General features: G+C 51.7%; 2 protein-coding genes across 3 annotated transcripts in view; one reads left to right on the top strand and one right to left on the bottom strand.

Moving 5' to 3' along the window:
- Psd2 (pleckstrin and Sec7 domain containing 2) overlaps window positions 1-5,145 on the top strand; it is a 35,755-nt gene extending 30,610 nt beyond the window's left edge. For both annotated transcript variants that reach the window (XM_050135059.1, XM_050135058.1), the window contains exons 12-14: window positions 152-296; window positions 3,252-3,395; window positions 4,888-5,145. In XM_050135059.1, the coding sequence (XP_049991016.1) occupies window positions 152-296; window positions 3,252-3,395; window positions 4,888-5,097 (499 nt within the window). In that variant the 3' untranslated portion in view covers window positions 5,098-5,145. The remainder of the gene's footprint in view (window positions 1-151; window positions 297-3,251; window positions 3,396-4,887) is intronic.
- Window positions 5,146-9,014: 3,869 nt separating this feature from the next.
- The window catches only part of LOC126497168 (pro-neuregulin-2, membrane-bound isoform), a 53,152-nt gene continuing 37,305 nt past the window's right edge, over window positions 9,015-24,861 (bottom strand). Inside the window, exons 6-10 of the mRNA XM_050135071.1 lie at window positions 16,824-16,926; window positions 15,017-15,140; window positions 14,562-14,689; window positions 13,776-14,003; window positions 9,015-10,929 (exon numbers count right to left, since the gene is read on the bottom strand). Of these exons, the coding sequence (XP_049991028.1) occupies window positions 10,167-10,929; window positions 13,776-14,003; window positions 14,562-14,689; window positions 15,017-15,140; window positions 16,824-16,926 (1,346 nt within the window). The 3' untranslated portion in view covers window positions 9,015-10,166. The remainder of the gene's footprint in view (window positions 10,930-13,775; window positions 14,004-14,561; window positions 14,690-15,016; window positions 15,141-16,823; window positions 16,927-24,861) is intronic.

Raw genomic sequence — 24,861 nt, 5'->3', positions numbered from 1 at the left:
CCCCCCCCCCCCCCCCCGCTTCCTGCCCTTGCCTAGGTATTAGGGCCTTCTCTGCCAGACTTCATGCTGAGGACTGGATGCTAGGTGTGGGGAGGGTTGGAGGTCCTATCATGAGAACCTAGAGTCTTTTTATGTCCTCTTTTGTCCCCAGGAGCAAGGAAGAAATGCTGTCCTGGATCCTGCGGATCAACCTAGTGGCCGCCATCTTCTCTGCACCTGCCTTCCCAGCTGCCGTCAGCTCCATGAAGAAGTTTTGTCGGCCACTGCTACCCTCCTGTACCACGCGCCTCTGCCAGGTACAAGCTCCTGGGTTAGGCTGCTGGCCTACACTCAGCTTTTTCTCCGAGTCATGCGGCCCTGGGCTGAGGGACGCCAGAGAAGGAGAGATATACTACCAACCCACCCTGCACTCACAGGTGGGAAGATGGAGACCCTCACATAAAACACACCCAGAGGCCTGTGTGCTATGATGGGTGACATGGGCAGTGTGGCTGCATGGGTGTGGTTGTGGGTCTGTGGCATGAACTGAGAGGCTGTGTGTGTCAAAGGGATAGATGGCACTTGGCTGGCCCTTCATCCACTGCTCTATTTGATGGTTTAAAGATTTATTTAGTGTGTGTGTATGTGCATGCACATTTACGCATGTGCATGTGTGTGCACATGTGTATGTCAGATCCCGCTTAACCTGATCTTTAGTTCTATCAATTTTCTAATAAATGACAGAATTTTATTTTTATTTTTCAGAGTTTATGTATAGTGTGTGTGTTCCTGTGTGAGTTTATCTGTGTCAAACACATACAGGTGCCCACAGAGGCCAGAAGAGGGCCTCAGAGTCTCTGGAACTGAAGTAGCTGGCAGTTGTGAGCCACCTGGTGTGGGTGCTGGGAACTGAACCTGGTTCCTCTGGAAGAGCAGTAAGCACCCTTAACTACAGATCTATCTCTTCAAGACCCCATAATTTCATTCTTTATGGCTGTATAAAACTTCATGTGTGTATACACTACATTTTCTGTATCCATTCATCTGTCGATAGACAGCCAGGCTGATTCTGTCACTTGGCTGCTGTGAACAGTGCTGCAAGATGCATAGGTGTGCACCCATGGTTGTGCATGCACAGGTGTGCAGGTATTGCTGTGGTGTGCCGACTTGATTTCTTTAGATATATTCCCAAGAATGGTACAGTTGGAGCATATGGTAGTTTTTTTTTTAAAACTTTATTATTTTGCGTGTGTATGCTGTGTTGGGGGTAGGTCATACATGGCATGCATGTTTGGATGTCAGAGGTCTACTTTGTGTAGTCTGCTATCTCCTCTGTCTTTTCATGGGTTCTGGGATCTAATTCAGGTTATCAGGCTTGTTCAGCCAGAAGTTTACCTGCTGAGCTATCTCTGTGGCCTCCTCTATTTTTGTTTTTTTGATGGGTTCCATCCCATAGTAATTTTCTCAGTAAATGTACTGACAGTTTATAGTCCCACCCTGTGTCTGCCATCCCTCCAGTCTTCATGAGACTTTGTGCTCGACTTTCCCTATAGAACATTTTTTGAAATTTCCTTTATTTTAATTTATATGTCCGGGTTTTTTTCCTGCATGCATGTCTGTGCACTAGGCATGTGACTGGTGGCTGCAGAGGCCAGATGAGGGCATAAGATCTCCTGGAACTAGGGTTGCAGATGGTTATGAGCCACCATGTGAGTGCTGGGAATTGAACCCGGGTCTTCTGGGAGAGAAGCCAGCACTCTTAACCACGGAGCCTTCCCTCTAGTTCCCAATTTCCACTTTTTAGAAACAGTCTGGTGTTGACATTTGTCTTAGTCAGGGTTACTATTGCTGTGATGAAGCCCATGACCAAAAGCAACTCAGGGAGGAAAGGGTTTGTCTCATTCACATTCCCATATTACAGTGGAACTGTCTGTCCATCAAAAGCTGTGACGGCAGCAACCTGCAGGCGGGAGCTGACAGAGGTCATGGAGGGGTGCTGCTTAGTGACCTGCTCCTCCTGGCCTGCTTGGCCTGCTTCCTCTCTCTCTCTCTCTCTCTCTCTCTCTCTCTCTCTCTCTCTCTCTCTCTCTCTCTCCTTCTCTCTCTCCTTTTCTTTTTTGAGACAGGGTTTCTCTGTGTTTCTCTGGCTATCCTGGAACTCTCTCTGTAGACCAGGCTGGCCTCAAACTCACAGAGATCCGCCTGCCTCTCCTTCCCTGAATGCTGGGATTAAAGGCATGCACCACCACCGCTTAGCTTCAACCTGCTTTCTTATAGAACCCAGGACCACCAGCCCAGAGATGGCACCATCCATGATGGGCTGGGGCCCTCCCACATCAATCACTAATTAAGAAAATACGTTACAGTCCGATCTACTGAGGCATTTTCTCAATTGAGTTTCCCTTCTTTTAGATAACTTTAGCTTGTGTCAAACTGACATAAAAGTAGCCAGGACAACATTCTTTTTTTTTTTTTTTTAATCTTTAAATACTTTAGTTATATTGCTATGAAAATCCCATCTCACTAATACTACAGATTCTCAGGGTGTTTTGGACAGGAAAGGATAAAGGATAAAGGAGCAGAACTTGAGAACAGAGGGTTGCCAAGCTACAAACTTCCTTCTTCAGCCTTTGGCCCCTTTCTTAGCAGGGCCTTTGTCTCTCCACAGAGCTCCAGGGCATTCTGTGTCTGTGGGGAGCTCCTGTGTATGGGGAGCATAGTGATACACCACACACACACACCACACACACCACACACACACATCCCATGAGCAAACATGTGCACAATGCACCCCTAGATGCCTGCACCACAGGTGTGTCCACATATCTGTGCATGCAGATTGCTCTAAGGGGCCTCCTCACTATAGTGAGTGGGGTGTGTGCACTGGGCTGTCGACCACAATGTCTCAGTCTACCTTCAGGTGTGGCCCGGATCTGCAGCTGTCATGCACACCCGAAGGTGGTTGTGAGATGATGCATGTGCTGGAGAGAGGGAGGGATAACTGGGGCCAGGCTGACCCTTGGCCCGGCATGCTTGGACGCACGTGTGGAATTCTATGCATGGGGCTCTGGTGGCAGTGTGGACACTCACGTGCACACCTCAAGCTCTCTTATCTCCTCCTAGGCACTGAGGAGGGCTGATGGCCCTGAGGAGGAGCAATTTGAAGACTCTGGTCAGCACCAGTTTCCCTGTGCTGAAACCGCTTCTGGTGTGAGGAGGTTGGCCCACCCCTGGACATGCCAGACCTCACTGACCTGGGCTTGTCTTTGCAGGAGGAGCAGCTGCGGTCTCATGAGAATAAGTTGAGGCAGGTGACTGCAGAGTTGGCTGAACACAGGTGCCACCCAGTGGAGAGGGGCCTCAAGTCCAAGGAGGCGGAGGAATACCGGCTGAAGGAACACTATCTCACGTTTGAGGTAGGTCTTGGGTGGTGGATGGCTAAGGTCAAAGCTGGGGCCAGAGGAGGAGGCCCGCTCCCACCCTCCACTTCCTGCCATCCACATGCTAGGGAGTCTAGTTTGAGATTCCCCCACTGTGGGGTTCTATTAGGTGTAAGCCACAGTGTCCCATGGCCAGTCTTGCACAGTCTGGCTGTCAAATGTTGATCAGTTTTGCCATGCCTGGGTTTCTCTGCAATATGAAAACAGAGATGCCAGCCACTGTAGAGGGCTTTCTCGGGCTGAGGCCTGGCTCTCCTCCCTTCTTTGCATGGACCCTAATGTCAATCCTATGAAAGGGTTTCTGTAACTACACCCATTTGACAGAAAGGTGAACTGATGCTCAGAGAAGCCAGAGCACTGGCCTGAGGTGACACACGCAGGAAGAGCAGGACCCAGGATCCTAACCAGTGATGGCTGCAACTCTGGCATCTGAGTCCTCTATTCCCTGGCTTAATGTGTGTGGGGAGGACATGAGGCCTGGTAGGCAGAACTGGGGGAAAAGGTTCCCCTTTTCCTGATGGTGGGGAAGGCCTGGAGCTCAGAGTCAAGGTGCTCAGATACCACTAAGTCCCCCTCCTAAATGTTGACAGCAACTTACCTCTCTTTTAAGTGTTTATGAACACATCCATTCCCAACACTGGGCATTTGGAGATGTTTTCATCTTCCTTGATCTCACAAGTTTAACAATCATTGCCTCATTATTATTTTCATTTAATTTTACATTATTAATTAAAAATACTTTTTTTTTTATTTATGTGTGCCTGTGTGCATTCTGTACACTTGTTTGCTGATGCCTGTGAAGGCCAAGGGAGAGTATCAGAGCCCCTGATGCTAGAGTTGCAGGTTGTTGTGATCTGCCTAATATGGATGCTGGGAACTGAACTCGGGTCCTCTGCATGAGCAGCAAGCTCTCTTAACCGCCAAGCCATTCCCTTCAGCTCCCAAAATTTTAAAGTTTTAATTGGGGCAACACAGAATAAATTGCACCATCTTGATTGCTTTTCAGTGTGTAGCTCAATAGCATTTCTTCACGTTGTACTGATCTGCAGACTCATTAAATATGATTCCTTATCCTTCAAAGCACAGACGTTTTAAATAGCAATGCGGTCCCATTTGTCCATTTGTGCCTTTATTGCCCACGTCTTTCATGTTATATCTACGAAATTATTGATATTATTTGGATTTTCAAGGTGTAAGTGAGAAGCTGGGCATGATGGGGGCCTGACAATAATAAGGATAGCCAGCGATACATAGTGAGATCTACGTTTGTGTGTGTGTGTGTGTGTGTGTGTGTGTATTCTGCCTGTTTTTTATTGGATAGTCCATTTCCCTTTCATCGATTGCAAGAGCTCTCTGCATGCTGAAGAGGGCAGTGCTAGGCTGCTAGTTTTCCAAGATGGCTCCCCCATCTCCGTTTTGTTGCCTCTCTTTTGACTTTGCTCTTGGCTTTTGTCTGCCCTTTTCCCAGAAAAGCCGTTATGAGACCTATATCCACCTCTTGTCCGTGAAAATCAAAGTGGGTTCAGATGACCTGGAGAGGATCGAGGCCCGTCTGGCTACTCTAGAAGGGGATGACCCAGCTCTCCGGAAGACACACTCAAGCCCCGCCCTCAGCCTGGGGCACGGGCTTGTGACTGGCAGCAAAGCCACAAAGGATGCCTCTGCGTCTGATTCTTAGCTGGTGTGGCTGTGCAGGCCCTGGAGACCAGGCAAATGTCCCCAGAGGGGGTCAGTGAGCACAATTCCAGTCGGAGGCTGCTTGGACCAAGCATCAGGCAGTTAAAACTGGCAACCAGAGGGATATGGAGAGCCTTGTGGTCAAGAAGATGGCATTTCATGGCGCTGATCTTCTGTATCCTAGGCGATCTCCGGCCTAGCTCCTCTCCTAGCCCTGGCTGCCCTCAAGTCATGGGGCCTTGCTTTGCAGGTCAGACTCGCTCTAGGGCTGCCATCTGGAGAAGTTAGTCACTGTTGCTTCCCCAGGCCCCTTCTCATCAGGCCGCTCCTTCATCTTGTGTTTGTGAGGATGAGTCTGAACTTGGGGTCTCAGCTTGGATACCTACCCTTTCTCCTCTTTCCTCTCAGTTGACCAGCAGCAGGTCTACGGACCACCAGCAACGCCTTCTCCTTTCCTTTTCCCAGCAACCTTTGCAACCGGTCCAGTTCTCCTGCCTCATATTGCAATAATCTGAGGCCTAACCTCTACTCAGTGCCAAACTGATTCCACTTGTGTGTGTATCCACCTCTCCTTTTATCCACTCTGAGGCCTCTCCTGCCTCTTTTTTATATGGACACAAACATATATAATATGTATATGTATGTATGTAAAGAACTCATTTAAGGAAGGTTTGAGAACTACTACCAATTAGAGGATGAACCCAGACGAAGGAACAAGCTCGTCTCAGAGCTGGGCCAGCGAGCAAGGCAGCCTGCTATGGGGCCCTTTGCTGCCCTGACACTCTGGACGGGAAGAAGAAGCCCTTTTCCTCTTCCAGCTGACTTGTGACTCTCGGGTACTTTTCTGGTTGATGCTTTTGGACTACACAGCATACACGTGTCACCTCCCCTGTCCCAAGGGTGTCCTTGTGGGGTGATGGCTCAGGAGCACGCCTCTGTTTGCTTGGGTCCTCTTGTGAAGGCCACAAGGTCTGGAGTGATAGAGTGAGGTGGAGAAGCTCTCAATTCATGGTCTTGGGGAGAAGGTGGAGTGGCAAGTTCTTAATTACTCATGTTCTTGTCATTTTTTTAGTGAATGAGAAAAGCCTAGCTAAGGACATAGCTGAGAATAGAGGCGCGTGTCCATCACGGGTTGACATCTTTCACTTAGACCAACAAGTGAGTTGGGGGATGGCCCTCTTGACGCAGCTACTGTGAGCCAGCCTTTCCTATTGTTTGGCCAACAGTTTGACCTCTTTGGTGACACAAGCGTCTGAAGGTCCACTCCCATTGGATGTGGGGAGCTGTAAGTACGTGGAGAGGCATAGGGGGTTTAAATCCAAATTGTTTAAATTGGATTAGCTGAAGTGTGTATTATAACCAGACCATCTGGCCCCTTTGTTTTGCTCAGGGGAAGTAAACGCTCATTTGAATGGGATTGGAAAGGCGATTTAGGGGCAGTAAAGAGGTCTCAGTTCTTTGTGCAGCTGCCTGAAGGTCCTTTGATTTTCAGGCCAGGGTCCCACCCTCTATGTCATGGGGGTGGGGGATGACAGCGGAGGTGCAAGCTCACTAGCCACAGACACGCGTGCGTGCGGTTCCCCAAGCACTAGTCGTGCCTCCCACCAGTAAAGACATTTCTTACTTCCTTAATTGTATAATTCTTTATTTGTAAATTATATACATGTACTACTGTACTAAAATATTATGTACATTATAAAACATACACAAAAATAGAAATTTAAAAAAAGATGAGATGAAAATAAATCTAATCAAAGTTCTAATATTTTTCCTGCATTCTAATAGACCATCATGTTCCTCTTCCCTAACCATGGCTCCTAACATGCCCAGGAGAACTAGTCAAACCCAGGGCCTGACAAAATGGAGTAAGCGGTTTTCTCCATATAGAGGTCCTGGTTATTTGCTCAGGGCTTAGGAACTCCTAGTTGCTAACTCTTGACAGACAGCCTTCAGCCTCTTCAGTGAGGGGCAACCATGTGGCATAGATTGTTGCTGGGTGCTGGGATGGTGGTGAAGGAGGTCCACTCCCTGGCTCCATGGGTCTCACAGATATGGGGGGTCTTGGGGAGAAGTGGTTATCATTGCCATTGGGGACTCTGAGAGAGGCTGGGGAAAGACACTAAATGTGATACTAAAAAGAAAATAATTTGGGGAGCAGGGAAGAGAATTTTGACCTACGAAGCTGCCTGAATGTCCTGAGTGTTCCAGGGGACAGGGTAGTGGAAGGGAAGTTTCTTGAAGTGATTGCAATGCTTCCTGAAAGGCCACACACTCAAGTTTTCCCCAAGGCTGAAACCTGAGAGTCAGGGTGGGCAAGAGGGTCTCTCTGGTCAAGCGTGCTCCTGAGTCCCAACCAGACACATCCAGGGAGTAGGTGGCTGATGTAATGAGGAGAGAGCCGAGGAGCTAGGTTAGGTTCTATCCTTGGACTCTGGCAGGTACCTTAGAATACAGGGCAGATGATAAAGGAGCAAAATGGGGTCAGGTACAAGTTCACTAAGTCAACCGGGGTCGTATACAGATAGGAGAGTTCATTTGAGTCACAGCGGTGGTTTCTGAATGAAAACCGAGAAGGCAACGACTGAGAGCCCTCACAGAGCGTAAGTGTGGGCTCTAACCTGGATCGCACTAAGATCTGATCGGTGGACTCTTGGTCATAGCCATTAACCTGGGGTCATACAGAGATCAGAGGTCGTACGTAAGGATTACCGCCCTAAGAAAGCTATCAAGGCAACGGCAGACAGATAGCAGAGGGGTCTAAAGCAGTCACTGGCTGGGGTCTGGAAGATGTTCATGATCTACAGGTTTAACATTCAGCCCAGTAATTTTCCCTTAATTTTTTCCTTTGTAAAAAGTGCCCTCTTCAGCACCCACCAACAAATATAATGATGAATTTTTAAGTTTAGACATTGAGTTTTTGCCACTTTGTGATTCAAGGTTGCAAGGCTCAGGATTCTGTCCCCACCACCATCAAGGTAGCTATCTTCTAGACAGTCTCTCAGGAGCGGTGCTGGCCCATCTGCACGTGACCTCCACAGCAGCTCGCTGAGGTATACAGTGTCTTCCTCATCTCTCACTAAGCAAATTGTGGGTTGGAGAAAGCACAGAGCTAGCGAGGGCCAAACTGGCACTCAGATTCGGTCCTTGTTGCTCTGTGCCTTTCTGTCCCGCTACTCTGTTAGTGTGACATTCAAGGACGCACATACGCATACAGAAATATGTACACATTCACCCCAGCTCTTTGGAGAGGAGGCTTCAGGTCCAGGAGGCTGGAATCTTGGTTTCTGGTATTCTAGGTGGCTGACGAGAAAGACTCTTCACCCCGGACTCTATCTGCCTCCTCCACGCCTGAGTTCAGACCTTCATCAGAGCTGCAGGTTTAGACAGGCCCTGGCTCTGAGGGGGTATAAAATTGGGGAAAGAGCAATACCCTGTGGGCTTAGAAGCACAGCTGCTGTGGTCCTTCTGGCAATGAGGGTATCCTTTATGCTGTCTTACATGTCCAGACTCTGCCTGTGACGTGTCTGAGGCCCCAAGGGTCATCTTTGTCTCCGCTGCCCCAGTGCCAACCCCACAACCCCTTTTCACCCACCTGGGTGGGAAACTGTTGCCTCAGTCCAGCCTCCTAGCTCCAGGGCAGGGACTGGGCCAGAGTTCTGAGGCTGAGTTTAAAGCAGAACAATTTGCGTCAGTCCCTTGGCTGGGTTCCCCAGCACCCAGGGGCGACACCTTATAAATGATTTGGAAGGAAGACTTGGAACAGGTCCTTGGAACTGGGACCAGCGGGACTGGAGAGAGGGGCACTTCCGCTCAGGGACTGCCCTGGCCCTCTCCAATCTATTCCAGTACCCACAGGGCCCAGATCCTCCTTCTGTCTTCCCTCCTCAGCTGGGCCAGGTACACACAGTCAAACAGGAGTTATTTCTGATTTTATTTATAATATAAAAATGTTCAAGTGTCAACAGTCAGGTGTTTGGACATGTCAGGGTTCCCATCTGTTCCTGTTTGGGACTTTGTTTGTTTGTTTCCTTTTTAGACAATTGCCTTTTTTGACAAATTAGCATTGGATCCAGTTGTGAGGGTAGGGGAGGGCAGGATTGGAGGATGAAGTCATAGGTGGGTTGGGAGCTGGGCTGTGAGAAGGACATGGCGTTACTTTATTGCTAAAAGGGGAATCGAATACACTGTCGGAGTGGCTCTTCTGGGTCCCAGCGTGACCATGCATTCAATCCAAAGAGTCTGAAATGCAAAGGACATGCAGGCGTAAAATAGAAAAGACGACCTGTAAACGAAGATGCTGCAGAGGACAGAGTACCCTGGAGGCCGCAGGAGGAGGAGCTATGAAGGTTGGGCCCCTGGTAGTGCTGCCCCTCCCTAGGCCGGGGGCTGGTGGGGAGACCGCCTTCTCCGTCCTCTTTCCCTTAGCAGCCTTGAGGAGAGGGGAGGACCCCTCCCCATTCTAGTTGCTGTAGTTGGAGGGCTATGTCTCCCCCTCGAAGTAACCCGACCTCAATTTCAGCTCTAGGCAAGGATCCCTGCCCTCTCTGCCCGAGATTCCAGATCTGAACAGGGGAAGATCAAATTCTGCCTTGTCTCCATTTTCTTCCTCACTGTCCACTACCCTCAGGGCCAGTAGAACCTCGGTCTCCTTTCCCTGCCTTTTCTCACCCTCACCGGTTTGGGATCCTACAAGCGCCCATCCCCACCCTGCACCCCAGACGACTCTCCAGGAGCCCCAGATTAGCATACAGCAAAAGGCACCACAATATAGGTTTCTATTAAAGAGTCAAAAAATTGGCCCATCTCTCTTTTTTTTTGTTGTTTCTTTTTTTTTTTCCGAAGCTGTAAATCAGGATGTTACATATAAATAGTTTCCCTATAAAAACGTCTTTGCCGTTAGCTAGTATTATAAGACAATTTTTTGCTAAAATGAAAATAAAACATTTTGTTATACTTTTTTCCTTTTTATAGAAAATAAAAATATTTTTATTTCTTTGTTCGCTCCTATTCCCTCTCCAGTCGGTGGTCTCCGCTCTCCTTGGAGACGTGGGGCGGGCGAGGCGGGGACGCCTAGAGGGGCCCCGAGTCCTGCTTGGCCCTCGTGGGCGGCCCACGGCTGTGTCTGCTGCTGGCGCGCGTGCTGTGGCTGTCCAGGGAGTAGTAAGTCCTGCTGTCGGCCGCCGGACACAGCGGCGGCGAGTCCGAGCGCAGCGCGTCGTGCGCCGCCCGCAGGCCGAGGAAAGGCGTGCTCTCGGCCGCCAGCGCCCCGTCCGCGTCGTCCTCCTCGTCGTCCGAGGCCGACACCGAGCCGCAGCCCGAGCCGCTGCTCAACGACAGCGAGTCCCGCGCCGCGCGTGCGCGCTGCGCCGCCAGCCCGTTGAGACGCGAGCGCCGCCAGCGCCGCGGCCCCGCTGACGTCCTGCGGGACGCGCCGCGCGTGCGCGGCCGCGGCGGCGGCGGGGGCGCGCACTCCTGCGTGGTCTCGTACTCGTCGTCCTCCGGGATGCGGAAGGGGCTGGCGGGCAGGCTGCCCAAGCTGCCGCCCAGCGCGCAGGCGCTGCGCCGCGGTCCGGGCCCCGCCGCGGGGTAGTAGTAGCTGTCGTAGCTGCGCTGCATGTCCGCGCCGGACCCCGGCCCAGGGCCCGGCGGCGCCGGGTGCCGCAGGAGCGGCTGCTGCTCCGCCAGGCGGTAGCTGATGGGCGCGGCGGGCGGCAGCGACACGGCGTGCGCAGAGTTGGGCGACGTGATCTCGAAGGTCGGCACCTGCGTGGCCAGCGAGTAGTGGAAGTCCACGGGCGAGAGGCGCGCGGGCGTGGTCAGGGCCGACACGTACCTGCGGGAGAAACAGAGCGTGGGTCGGGTAATCTGGTTGTAGGGCCAGAAAGGACCCAGTCCTAAGAGTGAAGGCTGTGGCTCTGACCTCGTTCAGTTTCCGTGATCTCTCTCAGCCTGCATAGATAACTATAGTGTTTATTCCGGAGTGAGGCTGGGCGATTTCAGAAATGTACTCGGGTAGTACCCTAGCCCAGTGTCTGCCCTTCACTAAGCATCCGTAAGTGGTCATTTGCTGTGGGGATGCTCATTCTCCGGGGCACGCTCACCTTGGGGCGTTTTATATGTGGTCTCATCTGTTCTGGAGACTCTGCAGGTGAGGGCCATACTACACACAGGAAAAAGAGACTCAGACATTTAAGTGTCAAGGACGTAATGACCAAAATGTGACCCGATCTGTTCTTTCTGAATCAACTGACTCCCTCCTCCCCATTTCACCAAGACACCACTAGGTGTCTCTTCTTGGAGCCAATGACTCCCAGGTCCACGACGTTTTTTGCTAATACCTCCTAGTGTGAATCCTGGGTACCTATTCCTGGGATTTGAATGCGGTTTAGGCAGAAACTAGTAAGGCTACTTTGAGGAACCATCATTCAGAGGCTCCTTGGGTTTGAGCTCAATCGCCCTAGCACGAATGGCTTAGCCCAAGGCATGGCTTAGTGAGAGAGGGAAATCCCAAAAGCTGCTACAGGGAAGTGACACCGGGGTGGGCTCCTCAAGCCCGAGCAGATAATACCAAGATAAGACGGGTCTCTATTCCCCTTACTTCCTTGAAAAGTTTGCTTTTGCTAATAGATCTCCAGGGTGGCTACGGGACCACACACCTGCACTAGGACAGCTTGCCCTTCCTGACCTATCACCTCACTCCTGTCTGGTTTTCCCAGAGGTCAGAGCCACCCGTGGAGCCTGGAACATCGGGTTTTGCTCTTCACAATCCACCTTGTGAGCCTTCAGCCTCCACCATTATCCATACTCCATTACAGGAATCACTCCTGGCCATGCCTTTCTTCCAAACTGCATTCCATGTTCCTGACTGCCTCTGGAACTGGCTTAGTGTCCTTCCTACTCTCTTACGGGATCAGGAATCAGTTGCCTGCGCACTTCCCTTTCCTACACACAGAACTATTTTTTTTTTCTTTTGGTTTTTCGAGACAGGGTTTCTCTATGGTTTTGGAGCCTGTCCTGGAACTAGCTCTTGTAGACCAGGCTGGTCTCGAACTCACAGAGATCCGCCTGCCTCTGCCTCCCGAGTGCTGGGATTAAAGGCGTGCGCCACCACCGCCCGGCTCACACAGAACTATTTAACTGCTGGGTGCTACCCACTCCTCTCCTGAGACACACTCTCCAGTCATGCCACCACCTTGGGGTCTCTTTACTCTAGGAAGTTCCCAGAGCAAACAAAACAAAACACCCCCCTCCCTTCCAATCAAAACCAAGCCAACTGAACAAATCCAACCTCAGCTCTGCTAAGGATGCTCTACCTCCCAAGCGAGCAGAAGCCAAGGGCCCTTGGTGTATGTGTGTCCCCAGCCTGCCTGCTGAGCTCCGTGACTTCTCTCACTCACCCTGCGCACTCTTAAGTGTTTCCGTTAGAACAGCTGCAGGGTACACCACGTCTGAAAAAACGTTCCTCTCCCATCTCCCTGCCGAGGGTCTTCCCACCCACCTAGGGCCAGGGTTACCACGGAAGACAACAGAGACAGGTGTGAAGGAGGCAAGGTCCTTTATCAGTCCCATGTATAGCAGGTGTTGTTCCCTCCTATCTACACAGAAGGAACAAATTTTGAGGCGGAGGGCTGGGCTTGGAGAGAAGAATCTGGGTGCTTCTTGGAATCAGTAGTTGGAGTGGGCTTCTCTGCCCTGGGGTGGTGTCTGTGCTTAGGACCTGTAAAAACTGCTCAGGAGTTGTGGCTTGTCCCTCGCTCGGAATAAGAGCAGGTAGGTCAGCTCTGGGGATGCTTCACTAGCCCAGGCCTGGCATAGAGTCATTTGAGTCAGGAAGAGGTAGAATTGCCCTCCATCCTGAGCCTCCCCTGCCGTGGTGTACCCTCCTCTGCTTTCCTCTCACAGACCTTGCTTGCCTGACAGCCACTGCAAAGCCCATTAGGGTGGGGCCTCGTTCCCAGGACTCCTGGTGTGGAGTCAGGGAAGAAGGGAATTTCCTCTGTGTGTGTGTGTGTGTGTGTGTGTGTGTGTGTGTGTGTGTGTGTGAAAACGTGTGCCACAGAGTGTGTCTGGAGGTCAGAGGACAACTTGTGGGAGTTGGTACTCTCCTTCCACCTTGTGGACTCTAGGAATTAGACTTAGACTGCCAGGCTTGGTGGGAAAGCTTATTTGCCACTGAGCACCCTTGCCAGCCTCAGGGAAAAAGAAACATCCTGGTCCTTAGTTCATGGGCTTCTCAGGATCCCAGCCATGCCTTTGGGGTGCTGATGCTAACAGTCCGAGATCACTCTTGGCTTATGTCCTTGCCCTCTGGTGAGAACCCTTGAAAATAACCGCTTTTCCTAGCTTCTAATTTCCTTGGTCTTGGCGTCTTTCTGTTTCTGCTGAGGTGATACTGGGAACCAGACAACCTTGGGTCCTGGGTGTATGGAACAACCCTCTTTGTCCCTGATGCTTCAGCGTGGTTGTTAACGTTCCCTGATAGGATAAACTATGTGGTCACTCCAGCCAGGATCCACTGAGCTAGATATAGTTCTAATCCCAGGAGACCCCCTAACCTTTCTGGGACCTTGTTTGAGGCTCTTGGCGATGCCTCTGAGGCACCCTAAGGGTCAGCTTTGGGCTGGGAGTGACAACTTTCTAGCCAAGGTGGGGTTCAGTCAAGGGGTAGTAGAAACTGACCTCTCACTGTGCGGAGAGTCACGCAGGGAGTCTATGGAGTCGTGGTAGGGTGGCATGGCAGCCCTGCGCCGCTCCTCCTGGCTGTAGGCCGCTGCCCTCCGCGCTCGTGCCTCCACACAGGCTGGGCTGTTGCACTTGCTGGTGCCCACTGACGACAGCATGATGCCTGACTGGGAATCCGAGGTCAGGCTCTCCGAACGTTCCAGGCTCCACGTGTGGCTCTCATGTCTGGGAAAACCAGATAGAGTGAGCTGATAGGTCAGGAAGGGCAAGCTGTTCTAGTGCAGGTGTGAGGTCCCATAGCCACCCTGCTCTTAGTTCTTCAGCTCCTCTGTGGCTCCCTTAGATCCCTGTCCTCTCTACTCTGGGGTGATGTGGAGTTTCGCAGATGCTCAACCCTGATCATGGGAGAAGGAAGACTGGGATCCTGTGGTTGGTGAGTTGCCATGTGTAGAGGCTCCTTCCTTTGCTCCTGCCACTAACATCCCCAGCTGGGACACTGCCACCCCCATGTTCTTTAGCCATTCCTCAGGATCCCAGCCTCAGAGGCCAGTATGCAAAGGCTCTGACTATTGCATGGAGCTCTCCATGGAAGGAGGGACCAGCCTTGTTATTTTTCTAGCTGTAGGAACTATTGTGCGTGTGCGGGCAGGTTGCCCCAGTACTGGAGAGTCAGGTGGACTGTGATCGGTATGCAAACACACGAGGAGATATCAACTAGCTGTGGACGATTGAATGACAAAGTACAGGAATCAGCAGGATTCTGTGGGCCCTGCTGCTACTCACCTGTGGCTGGAGGTGGGCGTGGCTGTGGAGCAGTGGTGAGAAGGTGAGCAGGAGTGGCTCCCAGAGAATGTGGTCTCAGTTTCCCTCCGGATCACGTGGTCTGTGGTGGGCACATTTTTGGAGATGTACTGGAATGGACAGAAAGTTGGAGGAGTTAGCGATGGAGACTAGATAGGCTCCCTTCATGGGGGGCGGGGGGGGGAGGCAAGTGATGAGCACCAAGCTCTAGGTTAAAGGGTGACCCCCTGAGTGAGATGTGACTTGATGGTGGATCAGTGATGGCCCCTACAACCAATCCCCTGCCCCCATTCTTCCTTATGGAAATGAGCAGAGTGAAGCCAGGTCCTTGGTAAGTTGGTGCCCGACACACAGGACTGCCCTGGCCCATGCTTCTAGCCAGAGAAGGTTGCTATCCAGCGAGCTAAGAGGGGGGCAGGTCTGGGAACACCACTCACATCAGCCATCTGGATCTCCTCAGGGTCCAGCCGAGGGTGGCTGGGCCCGTTGGCCAGGCTCCGGTTCTGGTGGGCTGGACACATGTTCTGCCGGAGATGGTTATGCATCTGTCTCCGCTGTTTTCTATGTAGGGAAAGGATAGGTGAGCCTAGCATGGCTCCCCCAAAGGGACGGAATTCCCTGGCTGTCCTTCCAGGGAGATTGGGCAATGCACATAACCCCATTGCTTTGTATTGTGTGGCAAAGTTCTGGGGTTCATAAAGATATTTTTCTTTTTTTTAAATGAAGATATTTTTCTGCCTCCATCTGTAATGTAGAACCCCTTACCATCCCAAAGACCACTGACCACAGAAAGCCCATAAATGACTCTCGCACCGCGCTAGCCCCTCCCTCCCTCATCTGTTTAGTAATTGTTTATTGGGTTTTTACTGTGTTCCAGATTCTGCTTTGGAACAGATGAGGTAAACATGGTCTGTGCTTCATGCAGCCTGGGGCCAGGAGGGGAGATGGAGAGTAAATAACACGTAAATGAATGGTCACTTCCAGGGAAGTTTTATAAAGAAGATAAAACAGAACGCTATGATTCAGGAGCCAGGCCAGTAGGACTCCCATATACTGATACATAATAAATGCTCAGAAAACTATTTTATCATATACAACTGTAATTATCACTCCTATGGCTCTAATTCTCCCTGCTGTCAGTATCCCATTTTTCGCCCCAGGCTTGCCTCTTGCTGCCTCCCTCCACCCAGCTTGCTGCTTCCTGGGACAGCCAGCATTGGATCCTGGGCAGCATTCTGCCCTACACTCCAGCCTCTCCACCGGTTTGTGTCTTCTCTCCTTAGGCCCTAGCCTGAAGGCCACTTCATAGGGAAAGCCCTTCTGCTCTCCAAATGAGGATAGGGGCTTCAAAAACATGTCTTGGAGGCAAAGATGTAGTGGAAGAAGGGGACCTCTGTGGATCCCAGGGCAGTCGGGGCTGTGTAGTGAGACCCTGCCTCCAAACAAACAGCAACAAAAAGTCCCAAGCCAAACATGCCCTGGGGCCACTTGCTTGGCGCCTGCTCAAGCTCCTGGGGCTGGGCCCAGTGTCAGCACCCCTGAAAGTTTAGAGCAGTAAGGAGGAAATGCAGCCGGTCAGAACTGGCGCTTCTTTCTTCAGTTCCCGGACTCTACTTCTTTGGCCCAGTCCCACCCCCTCCTTCCTTCCCTGCCTTTCTGGTTCAGGTTCCATCCAAGATGAGGTCAGCAGGACCTTCAGCCCCATCTGTAGGGCAGCAGGAGTCCAGACCCAGGGACTCAGCTTCTGAAATGGTAACTGTCTAGGCTCACTTTCCAGATCTAAACAAATATTGCACCACCCCGGCCTTGCCTTCATTGGCTCCACACCACCTGAAGTCTCACATCAAGGTTTTATGGAGGCACCTGAATCCCAGATATCTTTGGTTTCTACCCACTCTTTCTGATCCTGCCTTTCTACTCTGAGCAGTCTGGGCTGCCCTCTCTGGCTTGTCTTTCAGTTTGTCCTCTTCTACACTTCCCAGCTTTCCCAGCTGCTGCCCCGACCTGCCCTGAGATAGCCCAATTGCTCCAGGTCCTGTGGGAGATAGGAGAGCTGGGTTTGAACCAAGACTTTCCCTGTGCCTGTCCCGTAGAGCTACAGCCACAGAGGCCCTGAGACTACTGGGAACAGGAAGCTGTAGGCTGGGCAGAGTAGGTACAGGGAAAAAGTTCTGTTCTTACAAAAACATATTGGAGGCTACCCCCTGGCTTGGCCTGTTCTCGGCTTGAGCATGTAACACTCACTTGGTCTTGCAGTAGGCGACCACACAGACGATGCCCACGACCAGCAGAGCCACACAGATGCCAGTAATTGTCAGGACTCTCTTCTGGTACAGCTCCTCAGCCTCTGCAGGGGCAGAGCAGGAACAGAGCCCATGGAGATGCTTGTATATGACCTCCCTATTCCCAAGCTGTGGGCGCCCTCAGCACAGGCTCTGGCCCCTCCTGCCATCCCTTCTCCTTGACTCCCCTCAGATTCCCCCTACACCTGGTCACCCCTCCCCAAGTCCCATATCTGCCCAGTGCACATGAGTGGGAAATGCAGGGGATGGAGGAGGGGATGGAGTAGGGGTGAAGTTCCAAGGCCACAGTAGAGGGGAGGCAACACCTTGACCAGCACCCCTGCACTGCTCATGGCGGCCCAGCAGAGGGTTGTTCCTCATGGCAATGGACAGAGGCCCAGGGCAAAGGCCTTGCTCAGGCACCCCGATTCCCTAAGAAGGGGTGGTGATAGGACATCAGGCCCAGATTTAGGAGGGGTGCTAAGGCCAGAAGCAGGAACACAGCATATTGGGCCTAGAGGGGGTATGGAAAGAAAGGCCTTTCTCCATTCCCACAGTCTGGTCAGGGTAGTGCCTTGGCTCACTGGACCTTGTTGTCTGCTGGAGAGGCCTACCAGGGACAGCACAGCCCCACCTAGCATGCAGGGATGTTGTGTGCACAAGGAGCAGGCCCCACCTTCACTAACGAGCTGGGTGAGGCTGAGCCAAACTGTTCGCATTCCCTCTGTGCCTGGTATGGCCACCCCAGCCCCTCTAAAACAGAGAAAGCCAGGAGGAAGACAAGGAAAAGGCAACAGCACTGGCTACAGCCCAGGCCATATCTCAGCGAGCCCACCTTACTCAGACCTGCTGGCTGGTACTGCCACCTTCTCTGCTACCAGTTCAGTGATAAGTAGAGGCAGGCCCTCCGTGATTGGCAGAGCTCTGAGAACTGTCCCTGATCTCTCAGATTTATGTTACCTCCTGTGTACACCAGCAACCTCAGAGCTACAGACCTTCCGGACACTCACATATCTAAGCTATGGCTCCTGGAGTCACAGGCGCTCATACATGTGAATCTGCACACACAACTGACCACATGCTACAGAAATGGGTATACATGCATGCCCAAGCACACTGAGTTACATTCAGCCAGAGTTTAACCAATCTCTGCCCACTGAGCTTTACTCTGTTAATCTACCAGGCCTCCCCAGTCAATGTCTCCATCACTTCTTGGAGACCACTCTGCTCATGGTTGTAGACAGCTTCCACTGGCTGGACTGTGGTGGCACACACCTTTAATCCCCGTACTCGGGAGGCAGAGGCGGATCTCTGTGAGTTCGAGGCCAGCCTGGTCTACAGAGCAAGTTTCAAGACAGGCTCCGTAGCTACACAGAGAAACCCTTTCTCGAAACAAAACAAAACAGCTTCCACATTATCAAGTCCTGGTACCTGGCCTGGTGCCCCAGAACTTTAGTGGTGAACTCAGTGGCTTGACTTTTCTGCAATGGCTGCTTCTTTCTCTTAACCCATGCCAAACGAACCAAGACTCCCGGGCCTCTTTCTTTCCTCCACTCTTTATTGGCACCATCTAGACAGACTTTCAGTCCTATGGGTATGCATTCCCCATTACCGTCTCCTGCCCTGATTCTCCCTGCTTCTCGGCTCAATATCTATGAGCCATGACCAGCCAAACTACAGTCAGTCGAAACCCCAGTAGCCTAGATTTCTCCACACCTGCCTGCCCATATCATTAGCAAGGCTTCTCTACCTGCCCCTCCCTCTCTTCCCACCTCCCTGGTCCATCCAAAAGTCATTTCAGCATTGCTTTTCAAGTGAGGCATGGATCTGACCAGTGAGCATTTTCACCACTGCCTCTGTAGTCCAGGAGGGGGCCCCCCTCAACTAAAGATAGCCACCTTCTGGCAGGCCTTTCTGCTTGTGCTTCTAACCCTGACTTAGCCCCATGCTCCGCAGGTACCAGCAATAACGCAGCTCATTCCAGTTTGCTGCTGCTTAGAAACACGATGGCTGCTCATTGCAAGCATAAAAATCAAGGGCTTCCTGTATTTTCAAGGCCCCCGATTACCTAGTTTCACATTCCTTTTGGATCTTGTCTGTGGTCTGTTGTGCTTGGAGTCAGCTGCAGCATCTCTGTCCACTGAGTAACGCAAGCCTACATGTACTGTGTTCCAGCCTTCACCACTCTTCCCCAGGTGTTTGGAGGGCTGGCTGCCAGATGGTACCATGTAGGACACACCTTTTCTTGATCGTAAGTTACAGTAGTTCTCTACTGCAGCCTAGCCAAACCCGGAGCTCACTTTCTTTTATTATTTATTTTTTCTGTGTCAGTTGTCAACAGTGTTTCCCATTTGTTGCTGTCTCCTCTGAATGCAGTTCCAGGAGGGTAGGGATGCTATATGTGGTAAGGTCTGGTGTTGAGTGGAGCTTTTTGGTTAAATGAGTGAGTGCATCCCCCCTCCCTGGCCCCAGACAGACACACACCTACACCTCCTCCTGCTGGCAGTTTCAACACCAAATACTCTGGGCTTAACACAGACATTCCACAGCCTTTCTGCCCTGAGACACTGCTAGCCAGACATCAGCATTCTCCCATCCCAACAGAATCCATTCACACATACCTGCAGATTCACTCCTGTGTACCCAGCCTCCACCCTCCTCCCCAAGACCCAGACAGAGACACTCACATACAGACTTTGCCTTCCACTGAGAGCAACCGACAGGTGCTTGGGGAGCTAAGACCTCCGCAGGGCTGCCTTTCCGTATCTGTTGTTTCTGGTGTCCCCACACTACTACTAGAGCTTCCTACCACTCCTGAGCCCTGCGTGTCTGCTGCTGTGACATCCCAGGACACTTGGGCCTAGGCTGAAGACCAAGCCAGAAAGCTTAAAATGTTCCTCCTCAAAGTCTCTTCCACACAGGTAGTATTCTAGAGGCTAAAGGGCAGTGTGTGACTGTGGGGGATGTAGGGAGTTACATGGAAGTTTCTGGAGAGGGCGGTAGGGGAAAGGAGGGTAGGTGGCCTTGCCCACAGATACACATACACACTACATGCCACTGGAGGGGCAGTCACAGAGAACTGAAAGCCTCAAACAGATGGCAGAGCCTGGGGCAGACAGACCACAAAGCAGGGACAGGAGCAAATGGGACGTTGTCAGCTTCTAGCCTGGTGTAGAGAACATGAAGCAGTGGAAATGGATTTAGCAAGGAAAGAGGACCAGTGTGAGATGGAAAAAGTTGCCTCTCTGCATAGCTCCCCAAACCAGGTTTCTTCTGTCTACAGACCCTTCGAGTAGCCATGTCCCGTGTGATTGCTGACAGGCTGTACTGCTAGGGAGGGCTAGTCCCTGCAGGTTCCTCCCCTGCAGCAGGTGCTAACTGGGCACCAGGCACAGTTTGAACTGCAGGGTACCCTGCTCTTCATGAGATTTTCTTATCTGGCTCTAAATCAACATGATTTATGCTAGGGCATCTTGGTGAGGCCAGGGAAATTTTCGGAATCGCCTCCTTTCCATTTGGGAGGAAAGGAAGCTTAAAGTTCCACGATCCTGGCATCAGAGGCTGGGGAGGGGGAGGGGGGAGCTGTGCCGATGATGCAGAGCGATGATCAGGTGCCATACCCTTTAACTCAAATCCAAGGTGCTCTGGCAGTGCAGAAGAGAGTGCAGGGGCAGGGGAGAGATGAGAGAAGGGGAGGGTGGGAGAGAGAGAGAGAGAGAGAAAACGTTGGTCAGAACTCTTCAGACCTGGGCAGCCAGCCTGTGAGATGAAAGCAGGTTAGTAGTGCCCCCTCCTGGCCTCTTGAGCTCCTTCCCTGGTCCCTAGTCCCTGAGAGCCCCAAGAAGGCAAGAGAGAGGCCATGTTAGAACTGACAAGCAGGGAAGGGTCCCTGGAGGTGAGCAGTGGAGTTAGTACCTGGTGAGAAGGCATAGGTGCAAGAGTCAGTTGGCAAAGTCCCCTAGGAGCAGAGGACCAATTGGGTGGGGTTCAAGGAAGAGTGCCCAATGCCCTCTTCCTGACTCTTAACTCCAACCCTTCAGCATCCTCAGGCCCTCCTGAAGTCAGTTTGCCCTTACCCCTATCTCATTCTTGGGGGTCTTTTTCATCTGTTCAAAATGAATGTGTCATGTCTCTGGACGAGCCCATAGCTGGCCTGGCAGAGCTCCTGGCAGTCTGAGTGCAGAGCTTTGATGTCATAGGGGAGAAGAATGGGGATAGGGAAGACCCCAAGAAGCAAGTCATTGCTCCATTTGATATCCCATATACCTGGGCTCCCAGGATTGGGCTGTGGTGCCCAAACCCTTCTCACTACTCTGGAGAGCATCTCCAACTGAGAGCACAGAAAGAGTGAGTTCATCTGTGGAGCAGCACACTCCTTACACTATGGACAAATTACAGTGTTGGAAGTGAGGTCATTACCTGAATGTGTGAGTTCAAGCCCTTGAAAGGTGGATGCTTACAACATTGAGAGGTTAAATAAGGGTCAGCGCTGGCCGTCACAGTCACCATTGTCCGTGACTCTGAGAGATGGTCAACCTATTTGATCTCAGCGTCTCAGCTATGATGGGGGGGGATCCTGGAAGGTCTGAAAACCTGGCTGTGCTTCAGAACCATTCAGTCCAATGGGAGGAGATCTGGGTGGGAGCCCAGAAATCTTGGTGACGTTTTAAAGACTTGCCTTGCTTTTTCAGGCACAGCCTGTCCTGTTCTACAGACCTGGGTCTCTAACTTGCTATGTGGATGTGTTCTCTTCAAAGTGCCAGTATACAGAGGCAGATGTGAGCAGGCCTAGCCAACAGGCGGTTAAGACATGTGTATGCCAGGACCCCTGCTCACACCTGCCTGGGCACACTCCCTCACTGACTTCCACATCAGTCACCCAGGCCTGTCACTGAGCTTCTCCTCTGTGGAAGAAGGGCACCCTGAGCATTATCCGCACCACTTCTTTGTACGTTCTGAAAGGGATTCTAGAGGGTTCTGTATTTGGAAAAGAGCAGGAGTGTGGGTGGCTCTGAGCCAAAGACCAAGAAGGTCCTGATCCCAAGAATCTTGAGGAAGATTCTGGGGTTTTGACCCAACCAGTTCTGTGCTGAGGCCACATCAAGGAAGTGCCGATCCCAACACTTCAAACACAAGCCCTCTGCAGTTCTGCCACTCTGAAGCTGGGGAGGTGCTGAGGATTTGGTTTCTTTTCAGTTTTGCCCTGACTGCTTGGAGCCCTAATTGTAGCTCAGGGTCCTCTTTGGCTGGATCAAAGGGTCACAGAGAGGTTCTCATCCTGGAGCCTAGGACTTGGAGGCACTTGGGAGCATGTTACTGATGTCCTGCCATGCTTACCCGAGGGACAGCAGACCAGTTTCAGCAGGTTCCAAGTGCTGGTCCTCAGCTCACTTTCAGACAAAGTTGGTGAAGTCTAAGGGGCAGCCGGTACCCTGTAGTGCCATGGTACTTTCTCAAGGTGATGCAGGAAATCAGGAGGGTGACTGAAAGGGATCACGGGTCTAAGCTATGACTATTCCTGCTCAGCCTTGCCTGACTATTCCTGAGGATGATGGCCACCTGGAGAAGCAAGCAAATCTCTCAAAGCCCTCTGAGAACGTTCTTCCAGGTCACTGCTCTGGGAATCAAACTGTGTCAACAGCAGCTCCCTGGTGTCATAGTAAGGTGAGCCAGTGGCGGCTGGCATGATTGGTGAAGCCACTGAGAGTTTGGCCAGTCACTAGGTCAAGGGCAGGTGCTGAGGGATCTACAGTTGTGTCTGTGGCAGTTAGGAGAGCAATCACCTACTCGTGGTTTTTTTTGCATGGCACTCAGCCAGGATGGTGTGGTACCACCGAGCTTCAGGCCAGAAATGTTCATATTGACTAGTAAATTGGATGTCAGATTTCCACCAGGGCCAGGCTTCTTAGGAAATATGCGAATTTATTGTCTCGGACATAACCAATGGCAGTCATAAGGTGCCTGGAGGAGGAGACAGTGATGTATGTGCTGATGTGAGCATGTGCTCCTGTGTTTGCATGTGTGTGAGTGTGGTCATACACATGTGGGATACAGATGGGCCAGCTTTCCCTTTCAGGAGGGCGCGGCCTGTAGTGGGAGAAGCTTCAAAGTGCTACTGGGGTCAAAATCTTGCCTGGTTTTGAGGTGGTCTGGGTAGGTGGCAGGGTCAGACGCTTTGCTCAGCAATGCAGGGAGGCATCCTCTTCCTGCCCTCCTCCCCGCCGTCTACAGCTGGGAGGATACTACAGTGCCCTCAGGTGATAAAGGCAGGCTCTCAGATGAGCCCCTCAGGTGCATCAGTTCATTTCATTCTCACTGCTGCCGTCCAGGCCTAGATGTCCCTATCCTCAGTCTAGAGACGAGAGAACAAATCCAGAACACTTAAATAAGGCCCAGGACGAGGGATCTAGGTACCGGTCCTTCTGGATGGGCAGCTGAGGGCTTCAGGGGGCACAGGATGGTGGATGCTTTGTGCTCGTTATGAACTAAAGCATCATAAAGGCCTTCAGGGAACATGTTTGAAGAACAGGAATCTTCCACATAAAGGCCCCTGTGTGGTACTGATGATACAGGCAGGAAGCTGGGGATCGCAGCTGCAGCTTTCTTTTGGGATCTGAGGGTCCTGTTGACTTTCCCAGAAGATACAGGCTAGGCTGACGTGATGTAGCTGGCCAAGGGGCTTTGCATAGTAGCCCACAATCTGGAGGCTCTGCTGCTCTCTGAGCTAGGGCTGGCTGGGACTGCCGTCCAGAACAATTTCCCAAGCTGTGGAGGCTCTTAGCCAAGGACGGAAAGGAACTGGCCCCCCAGTGCCTCTCTCAGCAGGCCCACCCTTGCCTGTCTGCTCTGGCGTCTCCTGGAGCCTTAGAAGCCTCTTCCCCTGCCCCAGAGCTCTCCACATGGGCTGTATCTGATTTTGAAATTCTCCCAGAGCTTGAGTTTTAGCGAATTCTTTTGGCCTACACGTCTTGCTCACACATTCTGCCTTTATCCCCTCTTCCCCGTGGCCTGTGACTAGAGGGTCTGAAGAGAACACTGTCTGTCTCAAGTTATAGACAGAGGTGACTCTCTGGATCAACAGCCCTCACCTTCTGGGGCCCAAATGTTCCTTATAAAGGCAGTAGATAGATGTCTGGGCTTTGTCTGGGGTCTGAGGACAACTGTGAGCTTTGCTTTTCCACCCTGAGACCTGAACTCTAAAACTCTTTTTCTGACATGCTGCCTAATAGCTCCTGGGTTTCCCTTTTGGTATTTTTATGGAGTTTTCCTTCCCAACACTCAAATATCATCTGGGTTCTCTGGTTCCTTACTGTTCGCAGGACCTAGATGTCCTCCCTAAAAAGAGGGTACTAGTCTGCTCTGCAGAATAGGATGGGTAACATGGCTGTGGTCTTGAAGGCCAACAGACCACAGGGATCCAAACCAAGTCTGGAACTCTCCAGAGGCTAATTGCTCCATCCACCCCCCCCTGGTGGTGCCTGAAGGAACTGCTCCTGGGCGCCAAGGAAAACAAGCCACTATTGTAGCCAGATTTCTCCCGGTGTGGAAGAAAGAAAGGAGATGGGATCCTGGATAGTGTTCAGACTAGACAGGTTTTGGGAAGAGTCACCAGATTCCCCTTGAGTCCGTTAGCATCTGCGGCAGCCCCCAGTTCACTTCCTCCTGTAACCATACAAATGTCTCTGGCATCCATGGGAACCATTGCTAGGGCTGCCCTCTTCCACTATGCCCTCCGTCTTGGTCCTAGAACCCCAACCATTTTGGCCAGACCAGAAGACAGGTGTTTGAAACCTTTTCTAATCTCTCAAGCCTACCCGTAGAAACATGCACACACTCACTGCCTGGCCCATCAGCAGCCTGGCACCAGAGGTAAGGGAGGGCCCTGCAAATGCCTCTTCCCCCATCTGGCAGGCTGCCTGATCCCAGAAGAGAGGAGAGGCCTGGACATGGCCCTGCTGCTGCAGAGAGTTCAGCTTTACAACTCTCAGGTGATACAGGTG

Source organism: Alexandromys fortis, unplaced genomic scaffold, assembly GCF_014885135.2.
Source record: "Alexandromys fortis isolate MF-2015 unplaced genomic scaffold, M_Fortis_MF-2015_v1.1 scaffold_25, whole genome shotgun sequence".
NCBI classification, from domain to species: domain Eukaryota; kingdom Metazoa; phylum Chordata; class Mammalia; order Rodentia; family Cricetidae; genus Alexandromys; species Alexandromys fortis.
This window is presented reverse-complemented; position numbering and strand designations above follow the sequence as displayed.